The sequence below is a fragment of the Corapipo altera genome, unplaced genomic scaffold (assembly GCF_003945725.1).
Source record: "Corapipo altera isolate COAL_440 unplaced genomic scaffold, ASM394572v1 343, whole genome shotgun sequence".
Classification (NCBI taxonomy): domain Eukaryota; kingdom Metazoa; phylum Chordata; class Aves; order Passeriformes; family Pipridae; genus Corapipo; species Corapipo altera.
Window position 1 is genome coordinate 1,852,202 of NW_020884913.1, and position 13,488 is coordinate 1,865,689.

General features: G+C 39.6%; 1 protein-coding gene across 4 annotated transcripts in view; it reads right to left on the bottom strand.

Moving 5' to 3' along the window:
- The window catches only part of CEP112 (centrosomal protein 112), a 154,549-nt gene that overhangs the window by 57,819 nt on the left and 83,242 nt on the right, over positions 1-13,488 (bottom strand). For all 4 annotated transcript variants that reach the window (XM_027654428.1, XM_027654424.1, XM_027654425.1 and 1 more), the window contains one exon: positions 1,560-1,790. In XM_027654428.1, the coding sequence (XP_027510229.1) occupies positions 1,560-1,790 (231 nt within the window). The remainder of the gene's footprint in view (positions 1-1,559; positions 1,791-13,488) is intronic.

Sequence of the window (13,488 nt, forward strand, 5' to 3'; positions counted from 1 at the left end):
CAGAATGGGAAAGGGAGATCTGAAGATAATGCCAGGTATTTTCACATGTCTGTGAAAGACTTTTCAACAGAGATACTTTTTTCTTTTCCCCTCCTATCTTTTACTTAACATGTGCTCTTCAGATTAGAGGCAAAAAATAGGGATGTAGGTTAAATTAAAAAAAAAATAAATTCAATAGCAGTTAATATAGCTGAAAATTAGCAAATTTTTTGAAAAATAGAAAAAATCCAACAAATTAAAAAAAACAGTATTTCTGACAGAAATGACAATTCAAGACTATTAAAGATATTGCCCCATGAAGGATTATTTGTAACTTTAATTTGAGGATGTAAAGAAGTTAACTTTTCTTTTGCTATACTACACATGTAAAAAAAAAAGATCAAAGAAAGAAAAGAATTGAGATTCAAATTCCATTTTTAAGCAAAAATGACAATGTCTTCCTGAGTTAAAATTAATCCTTTAATGATGAATTTCAAAGGTTTAAATACTTTCTGTGACCTTGGCTTTAAATAATTATGCCAAGCAGAGCTTTCCTTACATTCAGAAAAGATCCTGAATTGTTGATCACAGCCATTTTAATGGCTTCAGCCTGGCTGATTTCCAACATAATCCCCCCAATGCTCTTTAAAATTACAGACCAAGAACCTGACGCAGGTAAATGAAATGTCACTCGCACAAAGGCTGCTCAAAGAGTCTCTGCAGATTGTTAATTTGTGCCACTGCACATCCCTTTGCAAGAAAATGTGTGATTTAGTGCATTAATGGGTATAAAAGATACTTCAACAACTATCTGCTTACACATACACAGTGTCTACATAAATATTAAGTAGGGGTTTTTTTTTGGTTTAGCTTCTGAAATAAAACTCCCATGTTTTAGCTCCCTAAGGAGGAGAAATCCCTGAATTCAAGACATGGGTCCAAGGGGATGCTCAGCGAGCACAGATGTGGGCAGTGACCTCCACGGAACAGAATGGGGAGGGAAACCTTGTGGGATCTGAAACATAAATTCCCATTTTCAAGTCTTTCCCAGAGTCCTTGCTCACTTGATGCACACAGGTAATATCAGACCAGACATCATTAACAACTAGATCCAATCTCCTTGCAGTTTTAGCCTGAGTTTTTGCCTCCTTAGGAACTTACCTTCTTTTTAAGGGACAAAAAGCTTGGTCAGGTTGAACCACCCTTTCTACTCCTTATTCCAGCAAAGAAGCAGTGATTAGCTGGGTCCTTGGCTGGCCTTACCTGCGAAATCACCTGTGGTTTTAAAGCCCTGCTGGCTCCCAAGCATCTCAGGGCACCTTCCACTGATGCCCCCTGGGTGCTGCCCGGGGCTGGAGGAGCTCCCAGTCCCTCTCCCAGGGCTCAGGTCACAGCCACGGCTCAGGGCAAAGGTTTTCATCACAGAACCACAGAGGCCAGATCTACAGCAGACACCTGATTTTCCAACTCAAGTGACCCCTAAACATTTCCCCCCAGGGAAGCTTTGCTTAGGTGACTTTTGGAGTGACTGTTCCCCTCTCTCCACACCCCACAAATCTGCCCCGTGTGACTTCTCTTACCTTGTCCAAGACCTTCTCTGTCTCAGCCGCGTGTCTCTTCTTCAGGTCTAAGATCATTTTTTCCGTCTCCATCTTCATCTTGTTCACTGTGGCCTCCTTTTCTCGAGCTGCCTTCAGCTTCTCCTCGTCCCTCTGACGGCTCAGGTCCAGCAGCTGCTGGTTCCTCAGAGAGTTTGCTTGAATGAGCTCTTCCCTCAGCCTGAGGATTTGGTTCTCCAGGTTACAGATAACCTGTGAGAAAGAACGAACAAAGTGAGAAAACCCAAACCCACAGAATAAAAACCACTTGATTTTCTTAGAAAGGGTGTTAGCAGCACTCAAAGGATGCTCCAGCCCTTCTCCTGGCCTCTCTTCCCTTTCTCTTCGTGTCTGCAGATGCAAACAGCTCCCCCCTGCCCAAAGCATTGGCAAGGTTGACATTTTTGGAGGTGGTGCCCCCACAGGTGAAGAAATTTAGTTTGTGGCATATAATCACTGTAACTTCTATTCATGTCTTCTTCTGTTATCCTTAAGAAATCACCTGCCCCCTTCTAATGAGGTATCATCAATCATTTATCAACAGCTCCCAGACTGATGTAGGAACACAAAGGGTTGAAGAATCAAAATGATAAGAGATAAAACTGTGCTACTCCTCATTAGACAGAACACACTCTGTTATTTTACAGTAGTAGGTACACATTTATTACTTCAGATGTACACTCGCATATAACTCTTACTAGTGACTTTTTAAACTCAGTTTCTTCCCCAGGTTCTCAACCAAAGCACAGGAGTATCACATCTGAGACATAAAGCATTGTCCCTACAGAAAAGTGGAATGTATGATGCTGCAAGCACATGCATGTTTTCATTCATAAACATAATTCTGAAAATTAGCATTTTCACTAAAACCTCACACAGTTATCTCCCCTTCTTTCCTCCTGCTTCACAAGTAACTTTGCAGTTCCCTGGAATTCCATCACAGAGGATGAGATAATACTGAGATGAGAAACTGATGTTCTACCAAACAAATGCAGGTGACTCAGCTCAAGCTTATTAAAGACTTCACAAAAAAAAAATCTGATGAAAACTAGTGTATATTTAAAGTTCCCATTGCCCTGGAATGCCAGAATACTGATTCTAGAGCTCTGGGTTTGTCTTTCCAACTGCTATTTTTCTTCTTTAGACACTTTTAATACACCGTCTGTACTCAGCTAAACCATTTATTTGCAGTCTCTGAGAACCACATTACTACAAAACTTTGAAAAAGAAACATCCATTTCTGACCAAAGTTGGGACATGAATGACTATCAGATCTATTGCCTTGAACATTAATCTCCCAAGACAGATTGTTATAAATACTGTGATCTAAGAGAGGGAAAAAAAAAATCAAAAAAAAAATCAAGGCTTGAAAGTTTGCCCGTTTTCCCAGCTATTTGAACTATCTGGTGTAACAAAGACATCTCCCTTCAAACCTTCAGTTTGTCCTTCAGCTATCACAGCTGTAACATGTATGAAATAATATTAACCCCCCCCGAAACTTATTTGGCTTCCATGCTTTCTTAATTACTCATTGGCACTGCTCCCCACTGTGTCAAAGGTAAAATTGTGTGTGTATGGTAGAGAAGGAATGAGCACGTCATTTGTATACAGAACTCTAACACAGGCCACATATTTCAGCTCTATCAGCATTATCTCAAACATATGTTTCATATAGTGTAATCTGCACTAGATCCTTTCCTTCCTCTCCTGAGCTTTTCCTCTACACGTGTTTAATTTCTTATTAAATCCGTATACAGGCTAAAAACGTAAAGTACATTTTAGTCTATAATTATAATCCACAATGTGCTTTCATAATTCTTTCGGAAAATTATTTCATCTCGAGATCACAAAAACATGACAGCCTGTCTGGCTTTCCCTTAGCCAGAGAAACACTAACTCAATGAAGATAATAACTACAATTTCTGTTGGATGATATGGTCTGAGTTCCAAACTGACATACACAGCATTTTGGTTTTTCAACAGCTGTCCCAGGGCAAGTCCTGCCTGGAATAATCACAGTTATATTTTAATCTGTGAGAGCTCCTTTTGAGAGCTCATTACCCCACCATTACCACTTTCCTTCTGGGTTTTTTTTCACCCCCTTCTTTCTTTTTTAAAATAAAAAGCTTCCTTTAACTACATCCTCCCACACACACATAAGTGAAACTAAGATATTACATCACTCAGAAGTTCCCCAAAAAGTTTGTTAACATATTCAGGATAAGAAACCAGGGCTAACTTTTTATAATATAGGGAAAATTCATTCATAAATGATACTACAAGCCAAAATAAAGGCTTAAAAACTTACTTAAAAACCCCTACTTAATTCTTGACTCAATTGTTACGTCTTTTCTGCTTTACTTCATTCTTTATTCCGTGATTCTTATAAAAAAGTAGAAAATGAAATGGCCCAATGCAGTGTTTTCTACTGCCAGAAGGAGAAAGTAACAGCTCCCAGCCTTCAGATCCCAAATGGGGAGCCAGCTGATTGTGGGCTGAGTGTTATAGGTAAAGTAAGAGTAATTAATATGCAAAGGAGCATTAATGTTGGACCTAATAGATGGCAAAAGCAGATTTGGTTCTATTAGGAGAGAAGAAAGGCTCTGGAGACGGGGTGATGGCAGCGAAACTAATATGATTAAAGGAGTCCCTTTGGAGCAACTTCACTGCCAGTAAGATGATGTTAAGAGACATCTAATCTCCCCAAAGTGACTGGAAAAAGCTTATATTGGGGATCACAGCCACAGTTCCTGTCAATTACTTTCAAATAAGTCCAGTTCTCACAGCCAGATTAGGTTTTCTCATAAACAAAGTCAGTGGCAGAAGCAGATTACACCCGAACAACTCACTGCCTGAGACAACCTTGTGTGACACGAGATCTTCAAGTGCTGGGGGAAATGAATCCCAAACTTTCCAGCACTAAGACTCTGCTATTCCACATGCCAGGTTTAATAAACTATTATTAGACTTAAATGTAGGCAAATTAGGAAAGAAAAAACCCCAAGATGACTTAATTCTCAGTTGTGAAAAATCCACGAAATATAAAACTTATGAGTGACTGTCTTTTTTTAACGATTCTGTGAGAAAATAAGAGCTGCAGTTACAAAATCTCACTTCTCATGCTTGAGATCCAAAGGCATAAGGTTTGCTTGCTTTCTTTGGAAAACTGAATCCTCTTTCTCAGTATTGGTTTCTTAAATTTTTCCCTGGTTGCTCTGTTTGGGAATCAAAAATGGTTTGCATGGTCCAAACAATAACTTGGGTACAAGAGCTGCTGTGAGAAATACACATCTTAAACACTCCATCTGAGCAAATTATTATTGTACTAAACTGGATTAAACACAAGAAATAAAGAGTCACAGCATGCAATAGGTCCAAAAGGTTGTTGCTGTTTGCTTTCTTTTATGGATCAATGTGTTGGAGTCTTTATTTCAGTTGTGTGGGTACAAGTACATGAAATAAAAGAGCTTGGTATCTATTTTGGAAAGGATGCAGAAGTCTGCAGCAAGTCCCAGGACAGCCACGCCACAGGAACATGCCTCAAACAAGGAAGCATTTTGTAAAATGACTATTAATCCACATAGAGGACAACAAACAGAAAGGCAACACTGGCTTACACAGTACCCCAAATGGAACAGAAAGACGAATACACGAACTGTGTGACAGGGTAGAGGTTTCATATGAGTTTATGTGGCACACTTGTATGTCCCATGGCTGAAGAAACTGCTGGCCAAGGTGGTGATTTCTATTTCTGTTTCAAAGCAATAACTTAGAATTCTAACTAAGAATATCTGTGCTGAAATAAGTGTCATAAAAAGGGTGGGTCATGAGCCCACAGCAATTTGCCTGCAGGGAAAAAAACAGACTTGAAAGAAAAAGAAGAAGGTTGGTCACTCACTTTGGCCTATTTAAAATGCCAATAAACGTACCACGTGTTATTTGGAAGGAATACATGTGCTCTTAATTTTAAAAAGTAAATTGCATAAGAAAACATGAAGTTGGCAAAAAATTCTAATGAAAATCTGCTGGTGATGTCTGAAACTGCGACAGCTACGTGCAACAGAGAGGAGAAACGGACCCAGGCTCATTAAAACCAAGAATAATACATTTTCCCTTTATTTTTGAGGAGCCCCCCACAAAGCATTTCCTTGGATCAGATTCTGAGGAAGAGGCTGGAGCATGAGCACATCTTCACACTCAGGGCCACGGAACACACGGACCTCACCGCCTCCCTCCCAGTGCATGACACACCAAACCACATCCACCCCATCCCCACACGGCTTCAAACACTGTCAAGGGCATTTCAGAGTCACAAGAACAAGGCAGTGGAGAGTTCAGATCAAATCCACTCCTGACCTATTCCCCAAGGCTCAGATCTACAGTCATTGAGGTGTTGCCTCAGCGGATTTACAGTAAGTGAGTAACATCTCCCAGCAGAGGAAGCTGCAATAACCCTCATTGCTCTTCACTCAGGCTGCTCAAACTGCACTCAGCTGCTTAAACACCTCTGCATGTCTCTGGTGGCTCATGACAACTCTTCAAACTGAGTCTCAGAAGTTTTCTGCCCTGGGTTAACTTGGCTTCAGTCAGAGATGACTGCACTGGGCTCAGTTTGCTGCGTTTAATGTTGCGTGGAACATTTAAAAAACCCCACAACAAACCCCCCCCAGAACCTCTGAGCAGTGCTGTGGCCTTAACTCTGAGGTTACAGTATCACAAAGATCCTTTCTAGGATAATAACCTAAAATATTAGCCTGTAACAGCCCTATTTGACCCACCAACATGCAGCTTCTGCCTCTGAGTGCCAGGACCTTCTGAGCATTTCCTCATGTGGAAGACCATTAAAATGAGCAGCATGTGCTGGGAACCATCAGCTGGACCTTCTGAAAGGGAGATTTGTCTCTTTGTGCCTCATTCCACTGGTGTGACAGCGATGGATGAGGTATCCATAACATCCCTTACTGGGCACTGGATTATTTTGGAAAGGAGATCAGTCCAGTGCAGGGAAAGGAAGTCTGTAGTAAAAACAAATCTCACTTTGATGATGAAGAATTAAAAGGAAAAATAAGGAAGAAAGCAGAAACACCCAGTGATTCAGTGGTGACAATGCCTCCCTTTTTACCCAGGATCAGTGCAATGTCCCAGAGGAGGGGGATGAAGTGTCCCCTCCCAGTCACACAGCAACTGGTGACATATCTGCTGTAAAATTCCTTAGAGGGATTATCTGCTCAAAGTGGGAATCTCAAACTACTTCAGCTTTCTTATGAGCAAACAAAGCTGTATAAAACGCTGGGAAACAGATCATACAAGTTTCTCTACCATCAGAAAAATAACCAATGCACTTCACATAAAAGAATTCTGAAAAATAAACAAATACTTGCAGCTCTGAGCTTAGGAAAAAGCGTAAGAACTTCAAATGTGTGCAGTGTTGATTTGTGTTTAAAACAAAACTGGTTTGTATTAATGAGTTTTTCTGCTGCAGCTTCAGCAAGTCACAAGACTCCTTCTCACAAGGGATCTCATTCTGGTTTTGGGGAACTATCCCTATGATTTTTATCCTTAAGAGATAAAGGAGTTCAGCAACCAAGGACTAGGCACAGTGCTAATGGATGTTTATCTTTTTGTCCACAAAGCATCCTATTGAGTCCAACTCACCAAACCAATACTTTAAAATAGTTGTATTTTAAGTTCAAGAGTAAATGAAATGTAGTCATTTAAGTTTTGAAAGTCATCTTGTAAATAAAACTTTGTAATGACCTAAATTACGCCCATTTTAAACAACTATATTGAAAATATTTTCTGTACCACGGCAATTTCAATTAAAGTATGTTAAGAATTTATTATCCAATTTTCCTTGTGACTGGTAAAATCAGCAATTTGTCAATATTATGAACCCTTTAAAAGATAAGATCTGATTTGCAAAGCAAACTGCTGTGAATGTCACACACATTATCACAGGGGTAATGATGTGGCAGAGCACAAATTAACAGGGATAAGTAATAAACAGCTATTTAGCTTTCACAGCACAATCTATTACACTGTCAAGTTTAAGTGCCTTTTGGGTAAGCACACACAGGCCCATAAATGTGGGCAGATAAATGAAATGGTGTGAAATGAAGTGAAAATGAGCAACAGTTCAGTGACCAACAGGTTGGGCTCAGCTCCTAAGAGTTCCTAAGATCATTCCAAAGAGCATGGGGCTGTGCAAGCTCTTCCAGAGGAAATCAGGGAACCCATCACCCTCATCCCTACAGGCAGTCCTGGTCAGTGGTCTAGGACTTCTTGGGAACACTAAAATATCAGCTTCAATACACAAAGATGCACTTTAGTATATATTTATACAGTATTTTGTGCATATTGAAGTGTTCCTGTTCCTGAGGGGAAAAAGGTTCTGTTCAGAATGTTGGTGCTATTGCACAACTCTTAAGTAGGAGCCATCTTCATCCTATATATATATATATATATATGACTACATTGCAGTGATGGGGTGAAGTTATTAATACATTCATAAATGAAATGTTCACAGTTTATAACTCAGGCTGGATAAGATCAAGTTTAGGTTTTGGAGAACTTACAAAAACCAAAGCTGCACTCACTAACCTGCCCAGCACATGAGGAGTGGCAGTTCTCTAGACTCAAACAGAATATCCAGTGTCAAAAAAGCTTCAGTAACAGCAGTGCAGGTGGCAGCTAAGGGTAAAATATTTACTGTTCAGCAGTGTCAGATCCCAATCCCCATATTCCAGGGCTTATGCAAAGGCCTATTGACTCCATCTCCACACAAACTCAGCTTTTCTCACCTTTGCAAATGTACCCCTGACATCCCTCTTGAAAACATCCACTGGGGCTTGTAAAGTGAGGTGTTGAGCTGCCAACTTACATATTTATTCTATTAATTTTACCAGCATTAAGCTGCTTTTAAAGGTCAAACCTCCTTGGTCAGATTCTTTACGTGGACTGTTCCAGCACTGTGTATGCTCTGAAAAATGCCTCTAACATTTATGAAGTATATTACAACTAACCCTGATTATTTTGTACATACCAGGGTGTCAGTCAGGGCTGGGAGGGCAGGTTTAACACCACCCTACCTGTACAGAGCTAAACATCACTCTCCTCTTCATGTCCAAACCATGGTCAACACCCCTCTCACCCCAAATCCTGCACTTAACATGGTCTCAAGAACAGGCCAGCACCCTTTAAGACTAGAATTTACTTATTAGTGATGTATTTGCTCTTGTCTACTCTTATTCTACAGCTTAAGCATTTTTCTGAAACACAGTGAAAGTGTTGACTCATGAAGAACAATAGTTATCTTCTGCTTTGTTCCATTTTCAATAAAATTAATGAAAAATTAGTCTTCCCATGTAATTCCTACAAATAAACACACATTTCCACAGGTAACCTAACCCCCAAACTGTTTGCTAACTCTGCCATGTATTTCTGAAGGCTGAAAAGGAACAAGCAAGGCCCAGCTATCAAAATGCCAGTAGGAAAAGCCACACTGAAGATATTGGCCCCACTCTTGTTTCTACACCTGAGAAAGGAGCAGCACATTTTTGAGATCTGCTGTGACATGACATTAAGCAAAATACAATTTTTGATGATTTTTTTTTCCTCCCAAAGGAGTGCTCTGAAACAGATCTGGACTTTCACAGAAGCCAGTTAGCTGCCTAAATACCAGTTAATATAAATGGTACTTAAGCTACAAACTGGGCTTTAAAAAAAAAAAAAGAAGGGGGGGAAGAAAGAAAGGAAATCAGACATCCATTTGAACAGCTCCACAAAGAGCTTAAAATTAACAGAGCTTATTTTGATTTCTTAATTTACATAAGTACATTTGATTCCAATTTAGTTAACAGCAGCTAGAAAGCAGAACTTCATATAGGTTGGTTATTGTCACTGCCTTCCTAATAAAATGAGTTTTAGTCAAACAGAAGAACCTTGAGCTTACAAGTGCAATAAAAACAATGCAGTGCACTGGGGAGTGAAAGGATTACTTACCACGTTGAAATTGAGATAAATGTAAATACATTTTCCATTTAACAGTTCTAAGACCTGTAACAGACTTGGCCCTCTTGCCTGGCAGACAGATCCAGAATAGTTTCTCATTACCTGATTTACTGTATTTGCTTTGAAATAGATTAGTGAGTCAAAAATTAAAACACCCAGCCTTCTTTCTCCTCTCCTTTTATCTGATGAAAGAAATGTTTACATTTGTGTTCTTCTTTGTACAAACAGAAAGATTTGAATAAGACTGCTGAGAGACCTTCCAGGAAAGGACTCATTTCCTTCTGTCTTTCTACTAAGAATTTTAATGGAGACACTCACACGGGCACATAACAATCTACAAAACTGCATTAATGGAACTTAAATATGATGGAGATAAAAAAAATGAATTGGCCATAAATATCTGTTTAATGCAGTGATCCCCTAAAATAACTCATGAGAGCAACACACAGATAAAATACAGAGTGGCTAAAATAATAAATGAAAATCTACATGTAATACCAGGTTTTCTGCATTATACAAACCATAACAATCTATCCCTCAATGATGATTGATGAAAATTATACCAAATGTGTTTAGTCTTCCCTGTTTTCCTTATGAATTACTCTAAAGCTTTAATATTTGTATCTCAGGATGTGAAAGGAAAATATTCCTTTCAGTTCTGAAATAACATTGAAGTAAAGCTTGTTCTGAAAGTGAGGAAAAGCTCCTGATATTCCAGGAAGGATAGGACTTTCCTGCAATGGAATACAGAAATTCCATTGGAGGCTCAAGATCTCTGTGGTGGCCTGGAAAGAACCACATGGCAATCTGAGAGTATTTCTGTGCCCAGCATCTCCTAAGACAAAGCTTTTAACAACATTTGCATTTAAATTTTCCACACATTAAGTTTAAAAGCATTAACATTTCCTGAACAACACATAATTCTGATTTAAATGCAGACACGATGCATTACAGATTTAAGGATTACTACAGACATTCATCTCTATGAGGCAGCAAAATTAAATGTATTATAATTCCCAATTTGTCCCCAGAAGAGGAAGAGGTTGCATTGTCTGTGAGAAATGTCTTTGCTCTGTCAATTGTAAGTAAAAAAAAGCCAAAACAACCCTATGCCCAAAAAAAAAAACCACCCAGAAAAGCGTCGCACACTTTTCTTTTGGATGCAGTTGTTTAAATTAATGTTTGAAACAAACATATTTTGAATATTCCAGAAGTTTTACCCCACACAGCCCATAAGGGTTTTATGGAGATTGTAACGGAAACGGCCTCGGATGCAAAACCTGACAGGAGAAACAAGAGACAGACAAGATGCAGACACAAAGCCTTATTAATAAGCTGTTCATGCACAAAATATCTCCCAACTCCTGAAGCTCCTACCTGTAGAAAAGCCAACTTTGGGCAGCAACTCCCATTCAGTCCATCTGCCACGACCATCCCCTCAACAGGCACTTGAGGAGACTCCAAGTTGGTGCCTCTGTCCAAGCCCTGCCCTGACTGTTAATGAAGTGGAAAAGCTAAATTTTATAAAACTCCAGCATAATCACAAGAAGCCAACTAAAGAAGCCAATGCTGTTATTCTCTGGACCAACAACTAATGACTTCAATGCACCAGCCTGTGAGTCCTTTTCTGGTCTGCTAAAGAAGGTGACACACCAGGAACCTTTCTCATTACTGATGTCACCCTGCTGTACTAAAGGTGACAGTCTTTAACCAGACATGAAGTCCTCGTTCTCTGTCTCATGAATGGCAATATTTGTGGGTAGAAATCCTGAAATTCAGCAGCTTCAGAAATGAAAATCATGGCACTTACAGAGGCTGTAGACTTTAAAGAAATAATCAGCTTCTAACTTTCAACAGATCCCTCGTTTCAATGGCTGCAGGATTTCTGTTAATCAATGAGTTGTGGTAAATTCCTGTAAATTCCTGTCTATACAGTAGCTGCTTACACAGATAAGATGCAGAATTACACACAGGTATCCAATTCTGGTTTTCTCCTTTTCAAACCAACTCCTCCTTGCAAGGAGGATGTTCCAGTTGACTATCTTCAGTGTCAATCCTGCTGTCAAACAGATAAATGTGTCACCTACATCAGAGGATGGAAATCCTAGAGAAGGAGGTCTTTAGTCTAGCCTAGAGGTTAGGCTGGAGTCAAGGGCATCAGATGATGGTACCAAATGTTACACACACAGAGCTGACGCTGTTTCAAGCCTCCCTCTCTGCACCTTCATCCTCAAGTGCTGGTTGCACTATTCCCGTCACCTCAACAGTGGCTCTTCTGACTTGAGAGACCTTTTGGAAGCCTCCTGCTCCACAGCTACCAGTTCAGAGAGATGAGATCAATCACAGGGTGATCTGTCCAAAATCTGTGAGAACTGTGTGCATAACATCTCTTTTCTTGAAATGGAGAGGTTTTTTGGCTCAGCATCTTCCTCTGGCACCTTTACATTGATCTCTGTCCTTTTCATCCTTCTCTGTTTGTCCTTGAATTCAGCTGATGCCACTTCGTTTTCTGAATGACAAATAGGCCACTGCATCCTGAGGCAGGAATTTCTTCAGATTTATTTATGCAACTGTTTTGAATCTACTGTACTTCGAATAAATATTTATATGCAGTTTAAATGCAAAATCTAAATACATACTAAACATTCAGATTCTATGAAATACCAGTAAAGTAAAATAAGCCATTAAATACATCCATTTATACAGGTCCATGTTTATATTTACTACTCCCTCCTCTCAAAAAAAAAAGTCCAAAACCCAAAACACAACATCAAAATTGCATTAAGAGACAGGAACACTGTGTAACTTATAAACTGAATACTCTGGCAGGGAACAACAGCTGTGGGAAGGGTTTGAAGGAGAAACTGTTGACTGGAAGCAGAGCACCAAATGGAGCTGTCTCCTTTTTGTACTACAGTGAAGCACAGTCTTTTAAGAGGACATAATTTGCAGGCTTTTGAAATCTGCTGCTTTACTCTCTGGAAAGCATCACTGTTTTGAAGGACACAGTCTTATTATGAGAAAGCAAGAAATGATGACTATGTACCACATTTCTACTAACACAAAGATCAGGGAACTAGGAGAAAGATTATTTTTTTAATACCTTGAGGTGGTAGTTTCGACAAATGGCTTCTGATGGGTTTGTGAGACAGGAGATTTTGGGTTTCCCCATACCCAATTACCACATTAATGGAGGCTATGGCTATAAAGGAATAGCAAGGCTCTCTCTGCTAAACCTCCTTGAAACGCAGGCACAGGAAAACAAACATTGCCTTCCATATAAACGGCTACATTAGGAGCCATTACTGATTAATGCTGAGTATTTCCTTGAAGCCTCTGATGCAAAAGATGCCAGAGGAAGGGTTTGTTTGCACAACCTTAGAAATGATAGCAATCTACTAAGTACCCCACACAATACTCAGGTAGAGCAGGTAAGAATTAATTGGCACCTTCTCCCCTCCCCAGAATTTCAGATGCTGAAACTGTTTTTGCCTCTATTGAACCAGCTCGGCCTAGACTGGCTTGTCCCGCAGTGACATGTATATTGAATACAAATCAGACAGCAGAGCTTTAAATCTGTGTTGCAGCTCTCATTTCCAATTCGAGAACTGTACTATAATCATAAGCTTCTGGTGGATGAAAGGAAATCAGCTCTCTGAATATTAGCTAATGCCACATTTGCAAGTCCTGAAGAGATCTGTGCTGTTTAAAAAAAAAAAAAAAAAAGAGAAAAAAAAAAAAAGATCATTTCTGGTGAACCTATATATATGAATCGCTTTGTACTGCTCGACTGATAGAAACGATGCCTGTGCTGGGATTAAACCCTTTTCATCATAAAACCTCATCTGGTTCGGAGTCCAAGTCCATCAAACCTTTTCCCTTTAAAGTCCCGCCTTTGATT